Source organism: Bactrocera latifrons, unplaced genomic scaffold, assembly GCF_001853355.1.
Source record: "Bactrocera latifrons isolate USDA-ARS-PBARC rearing strain unplaced genomic scaffold, ASM185335v1 scaffold_55, whole genome shotgun sequence".
NCBI lineage: Eukaryota > Metazoa > Arthropoda > Insecta > Diptera > Tephritidae > Bactrocera > Bactrocera latifrons.
In genome coordinates this window covers 872,156-899,416 of record NW_017537212.1, presented here as the reverse complement: position 1 = coordinate 899,416, position 27,261 = coordinate 872,156, and the positions used below count along the sequence as shown (strand labels likewise).

Below are 27,261 nucleotides of genomic sequence, written 5' to 3'. Positions count from 1 at the left end.
TTGCTTTTATATAATTTCTCAATATATGTATATTTTTTTTTATATTCCCTATGGAATCTAACCAATTTCCACTGGTTTATCAAAGTATATTCAATAATTGTTTCTTGTCTGGGTTTGTTTGATTAGTGAAAGATTAGCTTACCATTCGTTACGCTGCTTTTATTGCGATTTGACTCGTAGAGCAAATCATCTTCGCTTAGTTTGGAATTGTACACCTTTCTCGGCGTCACAAAATCACTGGTGAAATCRTCCGGAATGCTGTTGTTTATATCGCCAATGTCGTCTTTAATATCCTCTGCAAGAATACGAGAGCGAAAGAATGATAAAAAATTAAAAACTAACTTAAAATTATTTCAAACAAAAAACGGCTTGTCATATGTCACGTTTTGTTTATCAGTATTTTTTTTTTTTTTTTTTTTTGTTTGATACTCTTCCTATAAAATATTAGATTTTGCCTGAGTTTGGATTTCGATCCAAGATCTTTGGTCAAAGGTTGTGATGAATTTGATGCCACTTGCGTGTGGTTACATTCGTTAAGTCGATTTATTGATTTTCAGGTTGACTTACCATCTTCGGTCCACTGCTCGTCGCCAATAAATGAATGATTTATAAAAATCGTTTGAATGTCTGGCGAGTCTACAACTGGTGGATATGCTGTACTACTCGTCCACGTATTTGATTTGTTTGAAACACCTGCGATGGTGTGCGCACCTTTCCGACTGCTGCTGCCGTTGCTCCCCGGCTGGTACCAAATGATCAAGCCCAGCAAAAGGCCGAAAAGTATCACGCAGCATATGAGAAATGCATTCTGCTTCCAATGCGTGGACATATTGCGGCATTTATTTTTATAAAACCACCACTCGCAAGTCTTCTTAATCACAAGCTGAAAAAGAGATATACAACAAAAATAATTAAGTAAGGCATTTACACAAAAACTGCACAATATGYTGGTGTCTGAGGCAAATGGTACCACGAAAGGCCTCAAATGACGAGTGTGCGCCACTCCGAAAAAATAAATTTTTATTAATTTGAATTATTCAATATTCTACCCTGCGTTTTACGCTCTCAATATAAAACTTATTTGTAGGTTAGTGTAGACTCATATACTTAAGCGTCGAGGTACGTTTTATTAGAATTGTAATAATTTTTACTTCCCTTTGTCATTTGAAAATGATAAATATTTATTGCATAAACAGTTGAAAGTGTAAGAACGTGCTTTCTGCGCCCAGCGGAGGCGAGCACATAAGGGCCCGCACATCCGCAATTAAGTCTTTTGTCGACGTGTAACCCCACACGAATCTCGACCTGTCGCTCGAAAGCAAAGTTACGAAGCGACTATAAGTAAAAACAAATACACATGTATATATAGTATGTAAGTGAGCGCTACAAAGTGCTACCTTGCTTGTGGCCCTTAAAAGTGTGCATGCCTATAAAAACATAGTCTCGTTTGTAAGTCATACCAGTGAATTCTTCCAACTACAAATTGTTAATTGGCTAGAGCTCAGCACGTTTCGAAGGTGCGCACGCGCAAACAAACTAAACGCCAAGGAATGCTGAGTCGAGTTGTTTAGTTCGATGCRCTATTCCTTAAACTTTCATACATACATATAATATTTGAATGTTGCCTCTAAAGAATTCTTTGTGTCGTGCATTTTGTGCTTTCATTTCGTTTTAGTAATTTACTAATCCTGCCAATATGATAGGTCTTCACTGTATTTCGTTTTTAACGATTTTAATTAAGCGATTTTTAATCGAATTAAAAATTAATGGCGCATCTGTATGCACGAATAGACATTCAAACGACAACGGGACAAAGTTAACCAAATCTAATTGACTAAGTGAAATTTGTTCCCCAAATCAAGAGATCGTCAAACGAAATAAATTCCATAACGACATAAAGRTTCACACTTAAATAAAATAATTTAAAAATTATATGTTTAGAAGAAAGAAGAAAACTCTGAATTTTAGTAATTTGATAACAAAAAAATATCCAAACTAGTTTACTTAAAAAGTCATATTACAGCCAACAATTTATTTTTTAAGACTTATAATAATATTTTAAATATAGCCGCCTTCCGGCCCACTGTGTTGATCACCAAAAATATTCATAAAAATAATTTACCGGCTGCTTATAGACTACTTAACTAGATAATGAAGATGAGCAGCCAAAAAAAGAATCGGACTAAATTTGAAATTTTGATTGGAATTTATGGAACATTCCACAGGCACAACTGGTTTGCACGAACTTCGCACGCGAAGGCTCATGTTACATACAATCAACTAGTCAGCGGCAATGCCCCAGCAGAGTCAACACAAAGCCGAGTTGCGCACTATCGGGCAGCTAGTGCGAGAACTGGCATGCAGCCGAGCCGATCCACATRCTTATGCCTGTATGTACATAAGTATTCAAGTGTTGAGTTGTACTAAACTGCCTTGAGCGACCTTAATTCTTCTTTACTAACGGTTTGTAGTGTTTGGTTAACTCCTCATTGTTGTTGCTTTTAGTTAATATATTTCAATTTGATTATACGAAGCAATTCTTTTTAAATATTTTGTTTTTGTGTRCTTTTATAATTGAAAGCTTTTCTGTAGCGATTTTAACGACTTTTGCCTTTTTCTTGAGTTGCTAATTCTATAAATTGAATTTGTTTTTGTGCTTGGATACAAAATATTCTAAAAAAAATCAACTTGAAATGACTGAGAACCTGTTTTTTGGGCACCTGCCCGCGCCTGCACAGTAACCTCATATATTTTAACACGTTTATGAGTTTATTTATTTATTTTAACAAATGAGCTCTGGCTTTGATGCGAACGGTTTGTTTATTATTTTTTACACGCTTTTTCTGTACCTATTCTTTGCACACAAAAAATATAGACACATAATTTGAAAGAACATAACGACGACATGCAGTCTGTGAGTTGAGCACGAGTTCTGGGAAAAATTGTAAATGCTTAAAATACTTGCAAGGAACTCTAAAGTTCGTTATTAAATGTTTGTGAACATGCACAGACATTAGGAAGAAATCTGCAAAAAACCAAATTTGATATTGAATTTTTTAGAGAAACTATTGGTGACGAATTAATTAAATCAATATTAAATGCTGAAATTTTTCTTCCAGACTTATATTCATTATTATATTTGAAAATTAATGAACTCTTCATTGGATAGTCATTCGAAATTCCCTTTGAGCGCTTTGCTATAAATATGTTCTGAGGAGCCAATATCAAAATATTAAATCAATCCCAGTTTTTTATCTATCATGAAATATTCTCTTGACACAAGTGGACTTCTAAGCTGAARGATCTATTATTTCTGTCTGAAGTTTAGTGCCGTTCTAATAGACAATTATTGATTCTTGCTTCTGATAACCAGAAAAAGATTATGTTCCTGCATTTTTTTTTTGCTTTTAACATTCGTCAACTTTTCAATTTTAAATTATTAGAAGAAAACATAGAAATAGAACGGGACAGCGCCCTCAACACACGCTAGTCACGACTCTTCAATTAAACATTTTCTGTTGATCATAACTGAACATTCACTAATGCAAGTAAAGATATGTGTGGCTTGCACGAACACTTGCAGAGCAGAAACCGTGTCACTCATACGCCAAGTGAGCCATGCACCCAAAGTGAAATATGCGCTAAAATCGTAAAAACTTGAGTGCGCCGAAATCCGGCGAATGCAAAGCATGGAAATTCCAACAAGAAGTAACGGCTTAACGTGCATAAAATCGATTTTATGTGCTTATCCGCGAAAATGAATGCTTGCAGCGAGTTTTGAATGCCTACAAGTGCATGTGTCTGTTGTAGTTGCACATCGGTTTATTTGCGTTTATCAAAAGCAGAGAGATTTGSAGGCGCACAACTCACTTTTTTGAAGAAACTTTCGAAAGACATAAGCAAGCAGTGCTGCATCGATTGCGCGGGAAAATGTRTGTGCGTGTAGTCGGGCACACGAATGCATGTACATGTGTGCAGCTTTAATAGAGTTTACTGCATTTTCAGCGTTTATTGGCTCCATAAAAGCATTTTAAACGATCGTAAACAACCGAAATAGCGAAAACTTCCACAGAACGCATAAAATGCTCCGGCTCGAAGTTGGAGGAGCTGCCCGCGCTGGTCGATTTTTGTATACGCTATCGCTTATTCGCACAATATAGAAAACTAGGCTTTCCGCGCGTGTTGGGTGCGTTCAATGTTTTATTTGTTCCGCCACTAATGTCACTCATACGCCCGCGCGGTCTTTTAATTAATGCCGTTAACCTAGCGACCGATTTCTGATGCGTCACTTTCTCTTCAAATACAGTTATAAAAGGCGTATAATAAGACGCAGGCACAATGTAGCAGTATAGATGATGTTTGAAGGATTTTGAAACTATATCTGCCGGAGAACTAACATAATGGGACAGTTCTAGTTTAAACCACATTGCAACTGCTTATTAACTCACTTAATACTTTACAATCTTTATATTTTCTTCAAAGTATCGAATACTAATCGGTTCGCAAATATTTAGTCTTTCTCTTCTTTCAACCCCGCCAAAACTAATTCTTTACGCCCCAATGCAAATTCGCAAACTGGGCACGTTTTATTCAACGCCACACAATTTAAATGCTTCGAACGAGTCTTCTTAGGAAATGAGATGGCATTCCTTTTGGCAAAACATTATTTCTTTTTTGAGCAAAGTCGTTTTCAATTTTGGGCAAAACAAATTTGTTTTTCAAAGCGAAAGTGAACCCCAAACATAAAACGAAAAACAAAATTCGAAACATTCGCTGGAAGGCAGCGCCCCACCAGAGGAATTTAGCGAAACGTGCAACAACAAATTACACAAAATCAACAACAACAAAGAGCAATAATAGTGAATTTCCCGATACCGCCGCAATGTTGTCGACAATAAACTCTGACAAACCCAGTTGTTAGGATAACTAGAAAAGTTGGACAAACATCACCATAAATTACGGTTATTTGTAAATATTTGCGAATTTTCTTTTTCTCAATTTGAGTTTTTATGAATTTCGCTGGAAATTCTCCGAACAGCTTAAATGGTCGATTCCTCATTAGACGCCYCACGCGCTGATTTTTGATCTGTGGGTAGAATAACACCTATGTACATGTATCATTGCACCATTTTATACTCCCACTGAATATACCCTGCGAGAAAAATACGAAATCCTCTATAGGACTTAATGGCGGTCGATCACTGCAAACCCGAAGAAGCTCAAACAAGCAAGAAATGGGACAGCTCCGCCATATCTGGGAATTAAACTGAAGGTTTTTGGAAATATACTGCGCTTTATATTTYACCTGATATCTGGGCAAACGCCGTGCTTTTCCACGAGGGGCACTCGAATAAATCGCCATAAATTCAGGTAATGGGAAAGTGTGAACGCCGAGCTGTCAAGTTCAGTGTTAGCGCTGCAATAAAATAGTGTGGTATTTGTTTGGCTCTCACAACGGAACCAGCAGTCAAACGAATAAACAATTTGAACAAAAGCACATAATTATAAGAGAGAAATTGTTGTTGTCACGAAGCCGAGATCTTATATGGTAATCTCGATGGAGAATCAATGCTGTTATAAGAAARAGTTGTGCCTGAGTAATTGAATGGGAAATTTGAGTTGTGTTTTATGCACACCGTGGCTATGTTCCCGGCTAACGCGTATKAATGTTTACTGTTGTTAGTGTGAAAATTTAAATAACATTTTTCTAGAATGGAACTAAAAATCAGAAATCATTTCTCTTGTGCGAAAAGGGCAGAGTGAAAAGCTTTATGCMTTAAAAATCCGCAGACGCACATAAAATCAGACTTTTTAATGCCGCAACAACAAACACAGTGTGAAACGCGTGGAGCGCAACCTCCTCAACGCTCCTCAACGCTAAAATTAGCAACCCGTGAAAATTGAGAAGTGCGTGGCAGTAATCGATTCAAATGGCAGCACTTGCGTTTCTATTGCGCTTTTTGCATTCAAGTGGTTTCCTTTTCGTTTTCGTTWKCGCTTTTGATAAATATACATAGTTGCAATTAGAATTTTACGATTCTCCTAGACACATACTTCGTGCGAACGGCTTGCCAGGGCGWCTAATGCAATCGCCTTCGCCGTGCGCCGCAATTTGCACCGAGCGTTGCGTGCCTCAAGTTTTACACGCTGCGTTTACGCGTTTTGTGGCATGCCTCAGTGCAAAACAATAGGCATTAATTGCCAGCAATCTGTTTCGCCGCACGGCAAGTGTTTGTGGGAATGTGTGCCTATTTGCCACAATTAAATTCAAAGCAGATTGAAGAGTCCAATCCATTGCTCAACTTGTGTGTATGTGTGTGTGTGTGGGTGTGTGTGGGTGTACATCAATATTAATTATATCAAACATGTGCATTTTGTAGTGCTACATTTGCAAGTCAAAAGCATTTAGAACTAATTGGAAATGAGAGCGTATTGGACCAATGGACTGAATCTTACAAATGGATTGCATATTATCGAATATTTTTGGGACTAAAATCAATTCCTACATAAATTAAAAAGTTTGCTGAAATTTATAAAGAAATCTGAAGTGAATGGTTCTACTTCTGTGAAGTGCTGCTTTCTACTGCAGCTAGGTGACTGCTGGGTAATTTTCTCTGGCTACCACTCAGTCMAGCTACGAAGAATCGTTCTATAAAACTATAGTTGACTACTTTTGATTGCCTTTTCTAATTTCTGCGTTGATGACACCACACTGACTATGTCATTGTCGCAACTTGCCATTGCCAATGCGGTCCCAATGTCTATTGCGTTTGTTGTCAGTACTTGTTGTTACTGAAATAATTACGGCATAAGTGCGTGCTTGTGTCGRTGTGTCYGTGTCAGCGTGTGCATGAGTGCGTGCGCGCGCCTGCCTAACCTTGAAATGTAGCCAAATGATCGACGATAAAGTTTTTAATTTAATGAAATTGCACGCCTTCACCTCATATCCACAAGGCACGATTTCATTTTCTGTCTGAGTGTTTTTCTTTTTCCTTTTCTTTTAATAAACAAACATAATTGCGCTCGAGCAGATGTGAGTCATTAAATTGAAATCTCGAAAAACAAACTTGCAGAGAAACAAATATGTGTTTATACGAGTTAGTGGCACGTTTTTCGGGAATAATTCGGACAAAATCATTCTTAATAAAATTAGGTAAGAAATCAGTATTTAACTTTGGGCATTTCATTTTTGCAAAAGTATGAAAGATGCTTTTGAGCTAATTACTAACAGTACTTATTGATATCAAATCGAATTGAGAACTTTCCTGCCATTTTTCAGAGGATGGTCAATGAACTAACAAGAGCTGTGAAAATTTAAAAAATCTGATACAAGAGCATTATATGGAACACCTGATCGTGTAAGAAAGAGAGAGCCGGTATTATATATTTATATTTTTACACATATACATATTTTTTACAATGTAAAAATATTCAAACATCACACATAAAATCATTGAAAATACCATTACGAAGCTGGTTAACTTCGCTAATAAATGATAACTACAGTGAAGAATGCACACCATCTCTTCTCAATTCCTTGTGCGGAAAGTATCAAAGGTTTCAACGCGACCGAGAAATTTTGTAAGARTTTTAAGATTAATAGAATATCTGAACAATTTAGCAAGGCTAAGTTGCTTCGAAGAGGAGTCCATTTTCTCGCGAGCAGATGCTCTCACGATTTCWCAATCAGTGGGTCATCTGCAGTGTAGTTGATTCATTCATGCATGGATCTTCTTAATAAATTTTTTATTGGAAAACACGTAAATTCAAACAAATTTAAAAAGATCTATCTATAAATTTATATTTTAATACAAATAAATTTTCAAAATGAACCTATTTCTTCTCCTATTTGAACTACAGCAATGTTGCTAAGTTGCTTCGAAGAGGAGTCCATTTTCTCGCGAGCAGATGCTCTCACGATTTCTCAATCAGTGGGTCATCTGCAGTGTAGTTGATTCATTCATGCATGGATCTTCTTAATAAATTTTTTATTGGAAAACACGTAAATTCAAACAAATTTAAAAAGATCTATCTATAAATTTAWATTTTAATACAAATAAATTTTCAAAATGAACCTATTTCTTCTCCTATTTGAACTACAGCAATGATTTGAAGTCAAGAAATTAGCAGCGGAAAATCAAACTGTGTATGCTCAAGTGTTGTGCTTGTATGTGTGTTTTTTTTTTTTGGAAGCTATGCTCACTATTTAGTTATTCAAGGGAAACAGCAAAAACACTAAAAGTTTATTGCGTTAATTCGTTTCAAGTTTTTTTGGTTTTTTGCAGTTTTCCGCCACGTTTTCTCAGAAAATAGAGATATATTTTAGATTTTTTATGCTTTTGCATTTTTGTTATAGCAAAATTCAATATCAAGTTCACGTAAATTGTCCATAAACGAGATAATTATACGATCTTTAGACAACGTTAAATGTTCTTGCTGCGAACTTGAAAGCGATTTTTGGAGCCAACTATAGCAGGGTCCAAAGTAAAACAAAAGAACAGTACTTTACATATAAAGGTGTATCATGCACTAATTTCTCGGCTATTTACGCTGGACGGTGCTAATTGCATATTTCRCATAWTATTTAAGCGAKTTCAAATTCAATTCCACTAGCCGCACACACACAGCAGTGGATTGTATGGCATTGTGGTCTTTGCCGCTGTGCGCAAAACGTTACCACTCATAASAGCCACTTTGTTTACACGCTCATTCCGGCGTTGCCTGTGGCTTCGCGATGCAATTACGCCCCGGTACTATTAAGCATATGATTTGCTGTGGGCCAAGAGCATGACTTCTTACTAATTGAAGACAGATGTACATTAAWGTATCATTATTTCCTCAGCTCGTGGCTGAAAAACCGCTGTAATTATGCTTTGCAGCAATCAACAGTTGCTTGAGCGATTTCTTCGCTTTTGAACGCTTTTAGCTTTTTAACGAGTGTGTTCAATTTGCGGTTGATTGCCAAGTGCAAGCAAAAAATTATAGTTTCTATCACATAAAATGTGGCAGCGTGAATATGCTGGGATTTGCAGGTGTAAGGCTCGATAAGGAAAACTTCTGCAGTGCCGGTAAAAAAATAAGTAATCGAGCAATATAGTTGTTTATTTTTAAGCATTCCACGCTGAATATTGATTCTTTGATCAGTCATCTTTTATTTATCGCCCTCATCGCCTAAAAACATTCGAATAATATTTATTTTAGTATTTTTTCTATATCTCAAGCMTATTAAAGCTTTGGAACATATTAAGGCAATTGTGAAAGATTATGAAGCGAAATGAGTAAATAAAACAAAAAACGGCAGGCGTCTTATCCAACCACCCTCATCAACATTAATATTAACTTTGAATATTGCAGATTCTTAAACCCATTACCGAAGTTGTTGAAACATTTAATATGCCACCTCTTGATATTTGATGGACGGATTTATGGTTCATTGCGTGAAGAAAATTTCATGTAAATATTTATTGAGTCTGGAGGGATATTGTACTGTTTCTAAAAGAGGTCAGAGAATGCTCTAAAGCTTATAAAGATAATCATTTCGAAACTTTTAAAAGCCGAATCAAAACATGTTGTAAAGCCGTTTGCGTTTTCTTGTTAATAACTTTTTGTAAAGAAGTAACTAAAAAATTATGGCACCAATTGTATAAAATTAGTTGTACTAAAGATAAGTGGTTGATGAATAATCAGCAAAACTTACTAGCGAGTAGGTAATTTGCTTTTTCTTACCGTTTTTATGTGTTTGATGAGATTGCAGACAACCATTTTGTTGAATTAACCACTTGTCGAAAACTGATTTGCCAACAGTCAATCAATAATTACTCACTCAATGTGTAACAAACTAAAAACTATAACTGATTTATGCGCCAAGAGCAAACCAAGTTATATAAAYAAAAATAAATAAAAAATATARGAATTTGTTTGATATTTGCAGAGTCTTGGTGTGGCAAAAAATTGTCATATCTTTGACATACAACTGAACCGTTTGTCCCTGCRGTAAACTTCCTTTTCCACTACGATCAAATATAAAACACACAAAAAATATTCCAATGTCACATAAAATACTATTATATATAGAGAAACTAATTATCTGATTGGAAAATGAGTTGTAATGAATAACGCATTTTTATTGTACACAGGGATSACCGATGCTTGTCCATAGACATGTCCATATGAACAACAATGACATGATTAAGTGCAATAACAATAGCAGCAACAATAAGAATATCACTGTGTGTACTATAAAGCGAAACACAGGGATTTTGATATGGAACTTCCACTCAGAACGGTCAATGACGCATTTGGTTTCATTAAAATTTTCGCCCAGCATATTTTGAAATTTATTTTTATTTTTTAGAATTTATATGTTACTTTATGATTTTGTTGTTTGACTTATTATTATTTTGATTTCGAATATATTGCAGCAGTCTTGTATGCGAAAAAAATCACGGCAAAAAATAAAATTTCAAGTAATCGATTTGTATTTGTACACTTTAAAAATAAAAATATTGGCTCAGAAGGTCGTTCTTTTGAAAACAACTCGCAATGCCCTTGATAAAGATATGAAAATATTTTTTTTATTACGACTTTCTGCATCACATCTGAAGACACTTAGCACTTGAACTCATCGCCCGATTAGCAGACAACTTTCTCGTAGCAAACCAAGCAACAACTAGCCTCGGGCTAGGGCTAGCTAGCCCTCACTACGCAACGAGATCACTCAGGAAGCGCTTGCATTACAGCTTTATACTTTTTAAGATGGTAAACACCACGCACTAAACACTCCTTGGTGTGTTCAAGAGAAAGCGTTAAGAATTATTAACGGCACTTGTAATGCCATAAAAATACTATGAGACCACAAAATGCCACACCGCAACTTATGCACTATTATTCACAACACGCACAAACACCAACCGTTTAACCAGCGACAAACAACGCTGCAGCGGCACACAATCATTGAAGATACGCTTGCGCAGCTCGTACACTACGAGCCGAACTCATCGAGGCGTGAAAACGAAAAAATTTACGCGGACGGAGCAGTTGTGAGTACGCCTGCGCAGCGCTGAGATTCCTCAACGACTAAAAACGTCAGCCACAACCGATGGCGACCTAACAGACGCCAGTATATGTGATATAAGTATGTGTGTGCGCGCTTAAACAATCAGCTGAAGTGATTGGTGGTGGACTGTTGACTGGACTGGTGGATTGGCGAATGTAAACTGTCGACTGGCAACTGACAACTGACTTTAGCTGGCTGCGACAGCCACAACCGTCGCAATGCAATGACTTACACGCAATGCCTTCAACACAGTTGCTGTTGTTGTATGTCTTGGCCTGATATTAAATTCTTTGTTGCCTGTACACAGTCTGCATTGTTGTTGTCATTGACACTGAAAKGCGAACAAAGTAATGGCCGAGTTCGTAYGTATACTCGGCAACAGCAGAAACAACAAAGAATGCCAATTCCTCCGTTGCATACGAAGGCTTGCAGTCAATAAGTCGACTACTTGATTCCCCGTGCAGCCAAACAACAAAAAACGAACGATTGGSGAAAGAACGAGCGAATCACTTCAACTGTAAGCACAAACAAGCCGATCCAGTGGATCTTCCTTAACGCAATTCAGTTGCTGGTAAGTAAAATAAGACACAGCTCCAATGAAAATTGCGAGGTAGAATGTGGATTGAGTACGACAACATTTGCTGTAAACATCTAAGCGACAAACGAAAAAGCATCGGCAACTCCTCCACCCGTACACAAAGGAGTGGGGAATGTACCGTCGAACCGCTGCAGCTTCAACACTCAGAATGTTTTGGACCAAAAATGAAGAAGTGGTGAGGTAGTTATGGAATCGTTATAGAGATTTCCAGCGAAGCTTAAGGGCAATAAGAGCATTTTTAAGTTGAAACATGAAATGAGCTTATTATTTTTACACAATTTATACAGTTTCTTAGAAAAGTATCCACACTAAGAGCTGAGAAGGGCCCACTTTTGAGAGAGATTAAATAGGCTGCAAGTCATTCATTTCTAAAAGGTTTTCTGCTCTACAGAAAACCCTTTTTGATGTCACTGAAATCTTTCCGTTACCATTTGTTTTCCAACAGTAGCTTATACGATTGGAGAGTTTATGAGAAATCAACCAATCGGAGCTGTTATTATTTTGGTAATTGCATAGATTTGATAGGAGCAAATGTTATATTTAAATTCACTGCCGGATGAATTTTAAGTGGATATACACTCATCATATTTTAGAAATCAATTAAGATTATTTCTTAGGAAAAAAGTTTAAAACTCTGTATTAATGAGACTGAAATGCACAAGAAAATTCAACAGAAAAACCTGCATGAATCATATAAAATTGCTGATCAAGAATGATCGGGGATTTTCGAATACATTTTAGGTGAAACAACATTGCGAATGTCATATTACTCACGCCAACAAATTAAGATGGGAATTTGGGAGATCAGCAGCTAATTTGAATAGAAGTGGTGGTTAAAGATAAGTGCAGAGAAATGATGTGAAATTGAAGACATGGTGAGAACAGTATAATATGTATATACATATATGAACATATATTCAGCATTAAAATGCAATCGAGAAAGTAAAAAAAAATAAAGCTTTTCCCTTTGAAATAAAGTGCAAACCCACACAAGGCAATAAATTACTACGCTCACCTTAAGAAACCCTCAGCGCCGCCCACTCATACCGCCTCGGCGCTCGGGGAAACTACAATTTGCATTTACGCATACATACATATAAGCGCAATGTGTATGTGTGGTTATGTGTTTATGCACAAATATGTGCATATGATGTGTGTTTGTGCGTATGTAAAGCGCTCAACGATGAAAGATGAACGACTTGTCTTCGAGTAAATAAACGCCAGACGCGTGACAGACAGTCAGTCAGACGTGAAGGCAAACAAAACGGCCAGTTAGATAGATAGTGGGTTGCAGTTTTTGCAAAACGCACGCAAGYAACAACGGAACCAGACGATCGTGCCACTGGATGTCTGACTGCCTGTGTGCCCATGTGTGTGTATACAAATATGTAAATGCGAACATACAGAGCTTGTTTGCTTATTTGTTGTGTAGCRTTGGAGCCACTTGAACCGGGAAGAAATGAAAGCAGATCATAACAGCATTTCTCAGAGCATCAGCGCCAGGCAGCTGTGTATCAAGCGAACGTGCTGTGCTTTGCCCACCAGGAACATGGATGAAGCGTAGGAGGTGGATGAGGAGGAGCGCGCGGTTAGCTGAATGATACCCAACTGGAAGGACAACAATGACGCGCGAACGTTGTTGTTGGAACAGCTTTAACCTCTTTGTTTAAAGTGTGCATATGTTTGTTGTAGTTGTAGTATTTATTTTATTGTTTCTTCTTTGTCGTGCTGTGTGCCGAGTTTTATTAATCGATTTTTGTACAATTTTTATACAATTAATAATTTTAATTTACGACAGTGAACGCGTCGCTTGAAAGCTTACGAGAGTCTTTGTTATCAGATTGCACGTTATTATATACATTTTCGCAATCAGGGAGCCCGCTTATAGTCTTTAATGTGTATGTATGTCATATGTATGTAGTAACGCAAATATTTAAACATTTATTCAAAATTGGTGCCGGCTCATTAAGAAACAAGTATGTATATTATGCGCTTCTATAGTATATAAAACGACATTTAAAACACTAAGATACATTTTAGTGGCTCGGTTTCAGTATGCATGTTCGCGGCTACCAACGAAGAATTCGTGGGTTCAAAACCATAAACAAATGTTTCAATATTATGGAAACTTCTGTCAAATCAAAGGCGTTCGATTTTAAGTCATAATTTATTGATTTTCTTCCGTGATTAGTTACCCATGTTAACTGAAACTTGACTTTGTTTGGTGGGGTTGAGATCCAGAATGACATAGATCTTTTAGACCTACGATATTGAAACTCAGCTGTAAATTGGAAAATTTCGAAAAAAGTAAAAGGTAAAAGTAAAGGTTTAAACCTAAGAAAAATCAATATATCGATATCGATAAAAATAAAATAATTGTTCAGAAAGCAAGAAGAGGAATATATGAGCTGAAAATAAAAATAATGTTGGCATTTCACTTCGAAGTCATTCAACTTGMAATTCGCCACATGTGCGCCACGCCGCTCGCCCTTCAAACGTCGCACAATTTCGCATGGATCCATCCGCAGTGGCCAAKCCACAGWGGCGAGAGCGTGACGCACAACAACGAAGCGACCAAACTAGCGCGATGCCAAAGATTCATTTTTTTTTTTTAAGTTAAAAGCAGATACATGTGTCAGTAGGCTTTTTAGAAGGCGGCGATGAGAAACTCGGGTGTCTGTGTTTATCTTAAACGCACGCGCACAACCGGAACGYTTAAGAGGTACTCCAGGGCCATTAGCCTCCTTTCTGTCACGCGGACAGCGGACAATGCCGTCTTAGAAAACACGAGGGAAATGTCGCCGAAGACGAAGACGAAGGTCATTCGACAAAGTGCGCAAAGTGAAGGCGATGGTAACATTGGGGTGAACCGCAGCGTGGTATAATGATGTGCATACTTGGGTTTGCTAGCACTAATAATTGKGTGTGCGTGTGTGTGGTAGATGCTTGTGTTGGWGGAACTCAAACAAGCAATTTAAATTAGTAGAGCTGCCAATGTCTCCAGCAACTTGCTGCAACATGCCAAAAATAAGCACAMAAATAAGACCCAAGCAACGGCGAAGAGTAAAGCAATTGAAGAGGCGACAATGAATGCATTGGTGAGTGATATGATAAAGAAACACAAGGCAAAAAAAAAACTTTAAAATAAATGGAAAAAAGTTAAAGACACATAACAACAAGCCAGAGCAAGTCAGTGAAGCAAGAATTTTTATTAGCTGCCAGACATTTGTCTGGCCGAGTTATGAAAACACTCGATTCACACCGTTGTGCACAAATATACATACATACTACAATTGCAGAATAGATCTGCAAATGCGAAAATCAGTACATTTGTGTGTGTGTGTGTGTACAWGCATATGTCTCCAAATATGTTTTTCTGCGCGAGCACTTCAAGTGCATTCCTCTTGACTTTGCTTGCGTTTTGCGGTATGTGTCATGTGGCATATGCATGGAATGTGTGGCGCTTTTAGGTTTTGTTTGAAGTTGTTTCTGCGCGCCACTGTTACGTTACAGTTATGTGCTTTACATTTATATGTTTAGCTGTTTTTCGGGCTTGTCAATCAGGGACTTTTCAGCCTGCTCGAGTAGACAGCCATGGAGGAATGGTCAGCACAAATAATGGAAGTAACGGTTAACCCATTATTGGCTAAATATTGTGGAGTGTAAGGCGATATTATGCCTTTTGTTTAAATGGGAGAGATTTGCGGAAGTAGATAGTTTGATACCTTCTTCGGGGTTGTTTTCAACAATATCGGAACATGTATCAACAGATTAGTCTTTAGACAATGAAATAGATTCATGCCAGAATTAATATTTCCACTCCATGGTGGTGTGTGATTTGCTTTTACAAGTTTTAGCTGTTTACGAATGACTGAGAGATTTTATTGGGAAACCAAAAATTATAGTCCAGACTTTGAGAAGTGAATTCACAGGCGACCATTGCTAAGATCATCCGTTTGCATTCATAMTGCAAGAAATGAATATTATTTCTGTGTTTCTCTGCGTAAAATAATCGACAGTTTTCAAGTTAAATAGCCAGTATCCCCTGCTTGCGGTTTATTCACTATTGGCACGAGCAATAATTCACAGGAAATTTCTATGCTCGTTTTGTTCGTGTACAAGAATATCGCAGACATATGTACACGAATACCGATAACGGGCCAACATAAATATTCTGGGYCTTTGGAATGTTGTAAACACGATTTTTCCATTTCCCTTTAGAGGCGCGCAGCTGTCCGTTTCGCTGGCCAAGTGCGAGACGGGCAAACAGAATGTCAGACAGCTGGATGGAATTGACCATGACAGTATATTATATCATTTCGCACATACAACAGCATGTCTATAAATATAATAACAACATCTATTTGTGTTATGCCTAAGCAATTTATGTCTAGAAATATCGCGTTAAATCGTAAATTATAAAGAATGGCGTAAGAAAGAAAAACATTTCAAACATTCTGACATTAGCTGTGGCTGCGTCTCATTTTGCCTAGATTTRGCTTTGGCTTGAGAATTGTCTCGTTCGTTGTCATTTGTTTTAATTGATTATGACTTTGTAAAGCTGCAGCGACTGACATTTTAATTAAGTCATAATTTCCTTAACAAAGAGAGCGCGTAGTCTAAGTAAGTGCGAGTACGCGGCTTGTCAACAAGTCTAAAATAGAAATAAGTTTGAAAGGCTGTTGACAAATAGAAAAAAAAGAAACAATCAACCATTGTATATGAATGTATGTATAGGAAACTCTGTCTACCCATTACGGACAGAGCTCATAACATCTTCCATAACTGGACAAATTTCATGAACATAAAGTTTTCATTATTCTTTTCACACAAACGCAATTGCTTTAACAGCAGATGAGTACGTTCCAATGACCAGACACGAACACAAAATTGAATTCAGATTATCTTTTTTCAAGAACAATACGTAAAACGATCATAGCCAAAAGATTGTCTTATGCTGTGGCCTTCTGGTTCACGGTGGCTCCACGGAAACCAATAACATAATTGGAATTCATTCACTCCTGGCGGACAACCTAGTTTTTACCACGTCCTTAGCCGAACAAAGAACCCTACGATGGTGAGTGTCCCGTTAAGAGGACGCTAGCTGTTTATGTATATATTTATGTGCATACTTATAATATATGGATTGCATATTACTATGCCAAACTCTGGTTTTTATTATTATATTGCATGTGTTTCTTTAGCTTTTTATTTGAACTTCAATATGTTAATTTGCATTTGTCAACCGAAATGCGCAGCTGCAGMAACAACACGTACTAGCACTGACGAGTACAAGTGGCTCAAGCCATAAATGGGTATTGTTCGCAAAAGGATATTGACATCTTGTATTGTCAATCAGTTGCAGCGAGAAAAAACTGATTTTTATTAAATGRTGAAGACAGCACTGGCACTCGAACTCGTTTTGCCTTTTGCAGTTCCTCACATTTTCCTACATGAAATACTTTATTAAAACATTGTTCATTGCTAGAGTAGTTTTTTGTTATTGTTGTGTTTTTTAAGCTTAAAATATTTGCCTGGCGCAAGCAACAGTGACATGAGCAATTGCACATATTAGTAATTTATGATGAGAGCTTAAGTGTCACGTTTAGCGAATACACGCCTGTATGTATATATCTATATATAAATCTATGTACAGTTAGATGAAAAGATATGCAAAAAAGCTGAATGCATTTGATTTATATTGCCTTATAAATTTATAATTAATTAGTTGCTGCAGCAAGCTTAGTGTACAATTTGCTGGAGTTGTTGTCGCACAATGACTTTGGGCAAGCAATGTAAAATGGTAGTGGCCTGTTGTCGCTGTGGTTGTTGTTGGTATAATTAATGACACCTTTTTGTTCTATTTTAATTATTATCTGACTTGCAATTTGCAATGTTTTTATTGCTAATGTGACGTGCCAGTCATTGCTGTCAAGAGTGTTGCTACCGAGTTCAATCTGGAAATGGTTAATTGTTGTCTGCGCTTAATAAAAAGGAAACCAACTCGCTTTACTCTGTTATTCCATAGTTCAAGTCAACTAACAGTTCCGGCTTYAAGAAAGGAATACACAATAAACTACAAAAAAACAATGATGTGACAAAATAGACAAATCTAAGGAGATTATGAAAGCCTGTATAGGCAATTTTTTGAAAGCAGGACTCGATGGTAATATACAAGTATGTAACAACATCAACGAACAAGTAAGGAAGGGCTAAGTTCGGGTGTCACCGAACATTTTATACTCTCGCATCAAATACCGTATTTGTGTAAAGTTTTATACCGCTATCATCATTGGTTCCTAATGTATGTATTATACAGAGAAGGCATCAGATGGAATTCAAATAGCGTTATATTGGAAGAGGCGTGGTTGTGAACCGATTTCACCCATATTTCGTACATGTCATCAGGGTGTTAAGAAACTATTATGTACCGAATTTAATTGATATCGGTAGAGTAGTTCCTGAGATATGGTTTTTGGTCCATAAGTGGGCGACGCCATGCCCATTTATTATTATTTTTAAAGAAGACCTGGGTGCAGCTTCTTTTTGATATTTCCTCCGTAAAATTTAGTGTTTCTGACGTTTTTTGTTAGTCGGTTAACGGACTTTTAGTGATTTTCAACATAACCTTTCTATGGGAGGTGGGCGTGGTTATTATCCGATTTCTTCCGATTTTGAACTGTATATGGAAATGCCTGAATGAAACAACTCTGTTGACATAGCTATAGTAGTTTCCGAGATATGTACAAAAAACTTAGTAGGGGGGCGGGCCACGCCCACTTTCCCAAAAGAATTATGTCCAAATATGCCCCTCCCTAATGTGATCTTTTGTGCCAAACTCCACTTTAATATCTTTAACTATGGCTCAGTTATGACACTTTTCGTTTCGGTTTTCGGTTTTCGCCATTTTGCGGGCGTGGCAGTGGGTCGATTTTGCCTGAGGTAAAAAAAGCAGGAATTGAGTAGAATGTAGGCAAAAAAAAACCGCGATACCCGTTGGTAGTCTGCTGACTCACAAGCAGGGGGGATAAGCGTGTACATAAAATCAAAGCAGCAAATGAGAATGTCCATAGGAGCGTGTGTGTGGAAATGGGGGTCCAATTACAAAGGCTAATTGCGATGGTTACTAAATGGGGCTGCTAGGASGGCTGTGTTAATTGCACAATAAATTTATTGCAATACTTGTATAAGAAGGGTTAGCTTATAATAATAGACTCATTTGTTGGAAGCTCTTGGCGAGACTTCGTTTGGGAGCAATGCAAATTACTTATATGAAACAGATTTCTTAATRGTGGGCGGATAAAAACAAACACTTTGTCACCTAATGAGAAAGTTTGAAGACCTTGCATAAATGGAAAAAATTCGTCAGTGAAAAAATTCGCCGGCACGTTCGCTGGCATACCGGCCTGTGCCACAGTATCGTCTAATTGACAAATTTTAATTCAAATGAACTTTTTGTCTTTTGAATTTCTGCATACAAAGCCCTGTCACGGAGTCGGAATGTCGTTGACTTCAGGCAAACCATTGCGCATACGCAAATTTCATTCACCTCGCCTCGTTTGTTTGGCGATTGTCGTTGCCTCTTTTTGTGTCATTGATTTATGCGTTTGTCAAACTTTTGCGGCTCATTGGCCTGCCATTGCATTTTTTGGGTAAATTATTCTTAGCATATTTTTTCTTATTTTCGTAAAACATTTACAGAGAATATTGAGAATACATTTCCTTCCGCATGAATTCTTAACTAAAATTGAATTTTGTATTGTAGACATTAATACATTTTTCTTCCGACAGTAGAAAGACTGATACCTCTATTAATATGCAAATGTGAAAGACCAGAAATACACACTTACATATGTACTATATCTACCAATGTTTGGAAGCCGCCACGCATGTACATATGTCTTGCTCCAATATTTTGGCTTCTGCTTTCAGCTGTGTTCGCTCTGTAGAAGGTTATTCATACATATGTATTATTTATGTGTATGTGTGGTATCGTTGTATCTATATTGAATTTCAATCACTCAAGTCATGCCGTTTAAGCGCCCATTTCCCTAATTAAGAGCGTAATCGCTGTTAGCCATGTAATTTAGTTTGCCATACCTCGTGGCTGACTGATTCGTGAAGGTAAGCAAAAGCGAACACAAAGTCAATATGCCTCACGAAACAAGACTCGTTTGTCCATTATCTCACACCCATTACATTTCATTTTAACCATTTTTTACTATGCGCCTTTTTTAGTCAGAAACTATTCTTCATTAATATTATATAATAGCTTTTCAAAACGTGGCGGCATTTCCACCTACAACACCACACCTTCTCCCCGCTCGCCTTACTGCAGTACGCAAGTCGTTGGGCTTTGTGTTCCTTGCCAGTACTGGCGCGGCYGTCAATTAGTTGTGTGCCTCCTCTACCCCTTACCCTTTTTAWTGTAACATTTTCATTCATCGCCTGTCGCTTTTGTCTTTTTCATATTGTGAATTATTGCTTTTAAATCGCTTCAAGTTTATTCTTATCTCATTTGTCTTAAATATGTTTACGCCAGTTTTTGTTTTTGTTTTCGAATTTTTAATTTTTAGTTTTAATTTTTTCGTTCCACCATAAATTACATTGTAATGCTTCACTTATACATTGTTATGTTAAGCGGGTCTTATAAAGTTATTTTGTATTTTAATTTTTAACGCCTTTAAATCGCTAATGCCCACATCTAGGAACACTTTGAGTTTTACAAACAAATTGACATTAGTTTGATCATTAAGTTGTAGCAATAAGCAAACCCTATATTTCGTACACAGAAAGAAAGACAGTATCATTGTAATCATGAAATATAATCGAGACTATCTGAAAAATGCCTGACGAAATGCAGCCTTTTCTCTTTYGAAGTTCTCAAAAAAGTTTATTCACATAGGGATAACGCAGGTAGTACGAAATATTTTTATCGTTATTATTTTAGATCTGACAGCATATGAAATTTTCAATTCTTGGCAATAGAAGCCTCGCTGGGAGAAGTTTTATTTAAGAACATCTTTTGAAAATAWCTATGAAAAACCTAAGTGAATTCAAAGAGCTCCTGTATTTTATATTATTTAATATACGTTTACTATTTACTCACACATTTAAAAAAAAAACTGAGAATCATAATGCGCTATTCGGATGTACAAACCTGCAATAGAAATTATACATTTATTCAGTAAAAATGTATACAATATTTGGTAAGAATTGTTGATAAATAATAATAATTCGTCATTAAGTTCGAAACAGCATTAAAAACGCATTTTGGGAGAAGCTTAAGACAATAAAAAATATTAGCAAAAGTGAGTGTACTTGTATTTCCTTTTTTCAGTTTTGTACCGTGTTAATTTACATAAAAGTAATTTCTATTTTACACTGAGTATACTTTTTCCCCATCCTTTTGKGGCAATTACTTATGAAATATTACTATATGCTTTCGAGCATTCACCGATTGACCTAATTAAAAACCGGTATCTCTAKATTTCGTTATGAGGTCCCAATTCACCAATTTATGGGCTGTCATTAAATGCGTTTTAATTAATACCATAAACAACATGATTTAAATCCATTCATGAATTATTACATTTTGCAATGCTTATGCTTATCTGCTTCGACGGATTTATGTCGTTAAAATATTTTATTATTGCAAATGCATATTTCATTTTTTTATGCTCCATTCGGCCAAGGCCGATTTATTTCACTTGAAACCGATTTCAGTTGACATWTTTTAGAGTCTTAAATTGCTAATTGCCACCTTAATCACAGTTACGATTCACTTTATAATTGCTAATAAAATTTCCGTAAACAAAGAAAAGTAGATTTGCTCTTAAGATGCTTTGTCATTATAAGGCTACATGCATGTGACCCTACAGTAGCATCCACCAGGAAGTAGGTTCTCGCTCTAAAGTAGACTTGTGAAGTTTTCACTCAAGTTAATTTACTTTCTTTGAAGTATTTTCCTTTTGAGTTCAGAAAATTATGTATCATACAAATTTTTCTCATTCCTGAAGAACTGAAATGATTCACAGCAGCATTGCTATTTACATTTTAGACACATACACACAAAATTATCATGTGGGAGGTGTTGGCACAGGTGCTTACACGAGTCTTCGCTTTCATTGGCTGACTTTTGCCTTTTGGCAACATATCACATTCCACCTACAAAATGCGACCAAAGACATTTTTGCTTTGATTTGTAACAACCCACCTACACAAACATTTGCAAGTCGAGAAGAATTACACATTCCTTTTTGTATACAAATGTTTGTAAATTAAAAGTAAATGTTGGATAATCGAAATATGGCAAGGGAGCAAACTAAACGACCATTTCAAAAAGACAACTACTCGTGGCGCTAATTATGCAATTTAAGCAATTGAGGTGATGCGGCGTAAACTTGGAGCTTTGTACATGGTCTCRCAATTAATTCTCGAAATGCAGTAACAGAGAATGTAATATGTGTGAGATCCCAYTAACTAGTACTCACTTAGTCCAACAATCGATTAATTCATAAAGGATTCACTCAGATAATTATTGGCAATAGCAGGTCAATCRAAAARTTCCTGGCCAAATGYTTTTGGTAAAGTTCGTKTTTTTTTATTCAACATAGTTCCCTTCAAGTCTGATACAGTGTATCATTATAGCGACCTTGCAACTTTTCGATACCATTTTTGTATCGCGAGTTCATCGATTGCGGTCCACTCGGATGGCTGTCGAAAATACTTTGGAGTSAAATGTTGGAGCCATGYTTCATCCATTATCACAAATCAATGCAAAAAGTCGGGTTAACCATATTGCGCTTGTACATCTTCAAACATTGCTCACGCGGCACCCACTTTACCTAGCTTCTTATACCAAAATATTCGTATAAATAATATAATATACACATTCAGCTGATATCTTTTGAGTACCTGCTTTCTARAAAATAACCCCACTTTAGTTCAACTCTAATTATTTTGTGGACTTTTTGATGTTTTCGTAGGTAAGAACCTGTTTCGCCTGAAGTATAAAAATCCTTGATRGTTGATTTTCTTTCCCAGCTTTTGCTTCAACTGTATTAAAGTGTTTGAACCTCATATTTTTCCCGGATAATTCGTACTTAACGAGGGAATCTCATTTACCAAAAAAACAAAAATATTAACTTCTTAATGTCGCGTTCAATAGTGCGTGTTAAAAGCATACTTATTTGTGGACACAAGCGTATCGGCTTCAAAAAAATTTATTGCTACCAAATGTTGCACAATAATAAGAAAGCGTGTTTTGCCGTTCAATTAGCAACGCTTTGTGAAAAATTTCCATACTATCAAATTATAGAAGTTGTTGTTGTTTTGGGAACAAAAAACGAACTCAAATGTGACGAAATGAATCGAAACTAAATAGGGTGGGTGTGGCGGCTCTTGGTGAGCGTCGATTAAACCGACTACTGGGTGGGAGTGTCAGATGTAGATTTCAACTACCAACAACCAAACAATGTTACACGCCTGTGTATATATATACATACATATATATGACATGCGATACTGCCAAAAATGTATGCGATGCGAGCGGCGCGTGCGCAACGGTCAATGCACCCGACCGACGAAGCATTTAAGGGAAAAAAAAATTCAAATAGCAATGAATAAAAACGTAAGAGCAACACAAATTCCTACACATAAAAATGTAGTGGCAACATTTGTGAATTTTTATAAGCTTTAGCAGCGTTGTTGTCGTTGTAGTCATCCACGCCCGCCGCCAGCTCCGCAAATTGGTTTTTGCGTCAGCGGCAATTTCGGCGGAAACTGAAAGTAATCGAGAGAGATTAGCCAGTTGTGACTGTCATTTTTAATTGGACTTGGTGATAGTGGAAATTAAAAACCCAAAAGAGACCAACAGCAATTTATATGAGCTTAGCACCGTTAATTTATGTGGCAGTTAAAATCGTTTATAGGCCGCCTCGGGTGGTGCAAGCTCCAAACTATGCTCACATACATGCATGCATACGAACATGTGCCCAGTTGTGTGGCAGCTCAAATTACACATAAAGCAGGTCATAAATTTTCGAATTAAAGGAATTTAAATTTAATTTTCACAGTCATTACATGTGCGGCAAGATATTCAGAAAAATGTAGTCATTTTTATACATTTGCAGTTATAAATATGCAGCTTATTAAGTAGTTTCACGCACGGCTAGGAATATGGAATTGGGTGGCTGCTGACGGAGTAGAGAAATTTAGTATGTGTGTGTGTTTTTTTTTATATCGCATAAAGGTAAAATTGTGTAATGGGGTAAGGAAATTATTTTTTTGGTTTCGTGCAACATTTTATATCCTTTTCTCAACKATAAAACCAATTCCAAACATATTTCCGACGAATCGCGCTTTAGTCGAAAAAGGTGAGTTTTGTATAAGATAAATTAGGCATTTAATAAAAAAATATATATAAGTATAAATATTAAAAAATAAGTTGAAATTAGAAATACGAAAAGTGCTTTGATCTCACGCAGCTGTCATTTTCAATAAGTTACATTGAAATATTTTACTAATTTTATATAAARTATTTTATAATTTACACAACTGCAATAGCGTAATTCCAATGACCTTTGCGAAAATTATGTACGATTGAGTAAAAGAATGAAAAAATTTTGAAAAATGCATTTGCCAAGCGCTTACAAGCCGGAGTATTTTAAGAGCTTCTACAACCACATACACACAATCACGGATACTTGAACACTCTCCCATAAAAATTAGCGCGGACATAACTTTTTCCCACATTTAATACATTTGTATGCATATATTTAATTATCTTGTTGATTGATGTGGCGYCGCATCGCAACGGCCCCCGCGTCTTGGCACAAGCATGTCTCYCCCTGCCGCCGTCTTTATCACCACAATTTGGCTTGCAACAGACGGCATTCGTACATGGAATTGGCGCCGAGATCTCGCCTTATGACAAACGACAGTGCGCTCGTAATACTCGCAAGCATCAGTAGCCGAGCACAACAATTAATAAATTTAATATATGATGAACGCTGAGAACAAGAAAAGGCGGAATGAGCGCTGGCGCGTTGATGCTGTGGCAATTATCAAAWTTCTTAAAACCATCTTTTCCGTTGTCTTTCTTTTGCTGCCTTTCCCGCCTTTCTCCACTGAGGCGCACAGCATGCGATTAACCATTTTAAATACCATCCATCAATGTGTTTAAACGAGCATTTCGTAATTGCTGGCGGTGAGGCGGCTTTGACGGAAGGCCGCTTTTGGCGTTGCCATGTTGTTTGAAGTTGGCGCCGTTGCGGCTGAGTGAATTCGTAGTRTGTGAAATGCGATATGCCCACTGAAGAGGTTGTTTTGGGGCGATATGTCAAAATGTTTGCTTTTTTGGCGAAAAGTAAAAAAAAAAAAAATTTTAAATGATATTCAAATGAATTTAATGAACTTTGTAATAAATATATTTGCCATGATTGATTAGCTTTTAGGATTATGAATAACGAGCAATTCATATGAGAAATATATCCACAAAAGAGTTTATCTGCTTCACTCTAATCACAAAGTCGTAACTTCGAATGTAGTGCAGATCAGTTGGATTCAATGAAACGACTTCTAGGGTATTCCAGCGAACTATTCTGGAAAAATTTATCCAATCGTGGCCGGTGAGTTTTAGCAGAATTTATGAGTTTAATTCCGACACTATTATTCTTTGGATGAAAACTAAATGCCCATCAATTTCGTAACCTTTACTCTCGGTTATTGGGAAAGTATGATACTAGAAGCTGCAGTTATTAAAAAAAGAGACGAAGTATTACTATTTTACAGATACGCTTGGCTACAACTTCGCTTCTTTCGTTGAACAAGAATCTCTACACGTCTAGAGCGACTCTAAAATAAGTGAAAATACGAAAATTTATTATTTTATTTTGAACCAATAGTAAGCAAATATGCTTATATACTCATGTATGTAAATATTGTTGGCAAYTAGTAAACTTTCTATTTTATCATCTTTATACATACATATGTATATTATCGCTGTAACCAACGAGACTTAAAATAAAAAATCACTTTTTCGTTGAAAAGAAAATTATTGTAAAATTAAAAAAATTTAAAAAAAAAACCAAAAACAAAACAAAAAAGGTTTGATGATAGTGAGTGTGTAAGAAACAACCCACAGTGGGACAAAATAAATAGAATACGAGAAATTTGTGTTCGTTTTCATAAATTTTGGTCGTATACATATACAACCAAATATACATATTTATTATTTCACTAAATCACTTTACAAATGTGAATTTTTTATATAATTCTCCATTGAATATGTTGTGATTCTTCAAACCATCAATTCCTTTACAGAAATATGTGTGTGGACAATAATGAGCAACAGGCTACTAAAGCGACCACTAATTGTTAGTCCGAATCAATAGGCCACATACATATAAAAATCAAACAAATCATGATAAACTCATTTGAGTACATACAAATATTTTGCCAGCTATCTACACATATATCAGATCGTCACTAGTATAATATATGCATCAGCACTTGATTAAAAGAAAAGAGAAAAATAAAAGCGGAAATCTGTTGTAGTCTCGTAAGACATTTCGAGCAGTCTTCTCAGCCTTGGTAGAAAACTTGGCACTCATCGAGAGTGGACAGTTTCACGTATGTCTATCCTATAAATATCTTGTATACGTTATACATACATATACGCATTACTCAAAGAGCACTTATAGGTGACTATGTATCGCGACTAGTAGTTTAATACATAAATGTGTATATAAAAATAATAMATATTTTGGGATTTCAAAGATATCTCAGTATGTAAAGTGAAAAGCGTCTGTCTAACTCAGCTTTTATATTTGCCAGGCGACGATTTCTCACTCACGTTTTTATTAAGTGGAATTTCTTCGCTACAGATTTATTTTCATCCCGACCATAATTTAGTGGTCCCATTCAGGCATAACTAAGCCGTGAAGTGATGTCAGCGAGGTCTTTGATATTAACAAGCAAATATGTATGTATACATACTTACGTACATGCACATTTCTTTCAGAGTTTCTTAATGTTGTTGTTTGGCGTGTCTAGTGATGGAAGGTCTTGAAGACTACTTAAGAATTGAGTACAGTGGGATTTCTATTATCCCATTTGGTAGCGAAATTCCATTGTCATACAGCTATTACCTCGTAATTGAAATTTGCATCAATATCATATCAAGAGATATGATACAGTCATGGAAACTAAACATTTTTGCTTTAAAATCAACATTTATTCTAAATTGATTTAGTTCAAAGATATAACAATTATTGGTACTAAAATCTAGCTAAGTGGGTCTGAATTCGTTGGGGCTTTCCTTAAGATATATCAAATATTTCAGTAGTGGCTGTTATAAGCGCCATGATGATATGCCTGGGGATGATAGGCATGACCGATTTTCTTGACAACAGCGTTGAAGCCGTTGTGATCATCGGCGGTGTACTCCACAACGCGTGTGGTGCCGTCAGCTTCCTCTAAGGTATATCCTCCTAGAGGTCAGAATAAGGTAAAATAATTCGGCTGAAATATGTATATATTGTAAAAGCAACTTACCCTTGACATGATCACCGTCACGGTGCTCCCATTGGCTCTTGTGATCACC

General features: G+C 36.5%; 1 protein-coding gene across 4 annotated transcripts in view; it reads right to left on the bottom strand.

The window, feature by feature from the left end:
• LOC108974324 (A disintegrin and metalloproteinase with thrombospondin motifs 9) overlaps positions 1-27,261 on the bottom strand; it is a 71,191-nt gene that overhangs the window by 12,876 nt on the left and 31,054 nt on the right. The window contains exons 1-4 of one of the 4 annotated variants that reach the window (XM_018942069.1): positions 10,912-11,279; positions 9,727-9,851; positions 568-883; positions 143-295 (exon numbers count right to left, since the gene is read on the bottom strand). In XM_018942069.1, coding sequence (XP_018797614.1) covers positions 143-295; positions 568-883; positions 9,727-9,762 — 505 coding nt within the window. In that variant the 5' untranslated portion in view covers positions 9,763-9,851; positions 10,912-11,279. Of the gene's footprint in view, positions 1-142; positions 296-567; positions 884-5,305; positions 5,409-9,726; positions 9,852-10,911; positions 11,280-27,261 lie in introns of those variants that run through there. The other 3 variants (XM_018942071.1, XM_018942068.1, XM_018942067.1) reach the window with 3 other exon arrangements.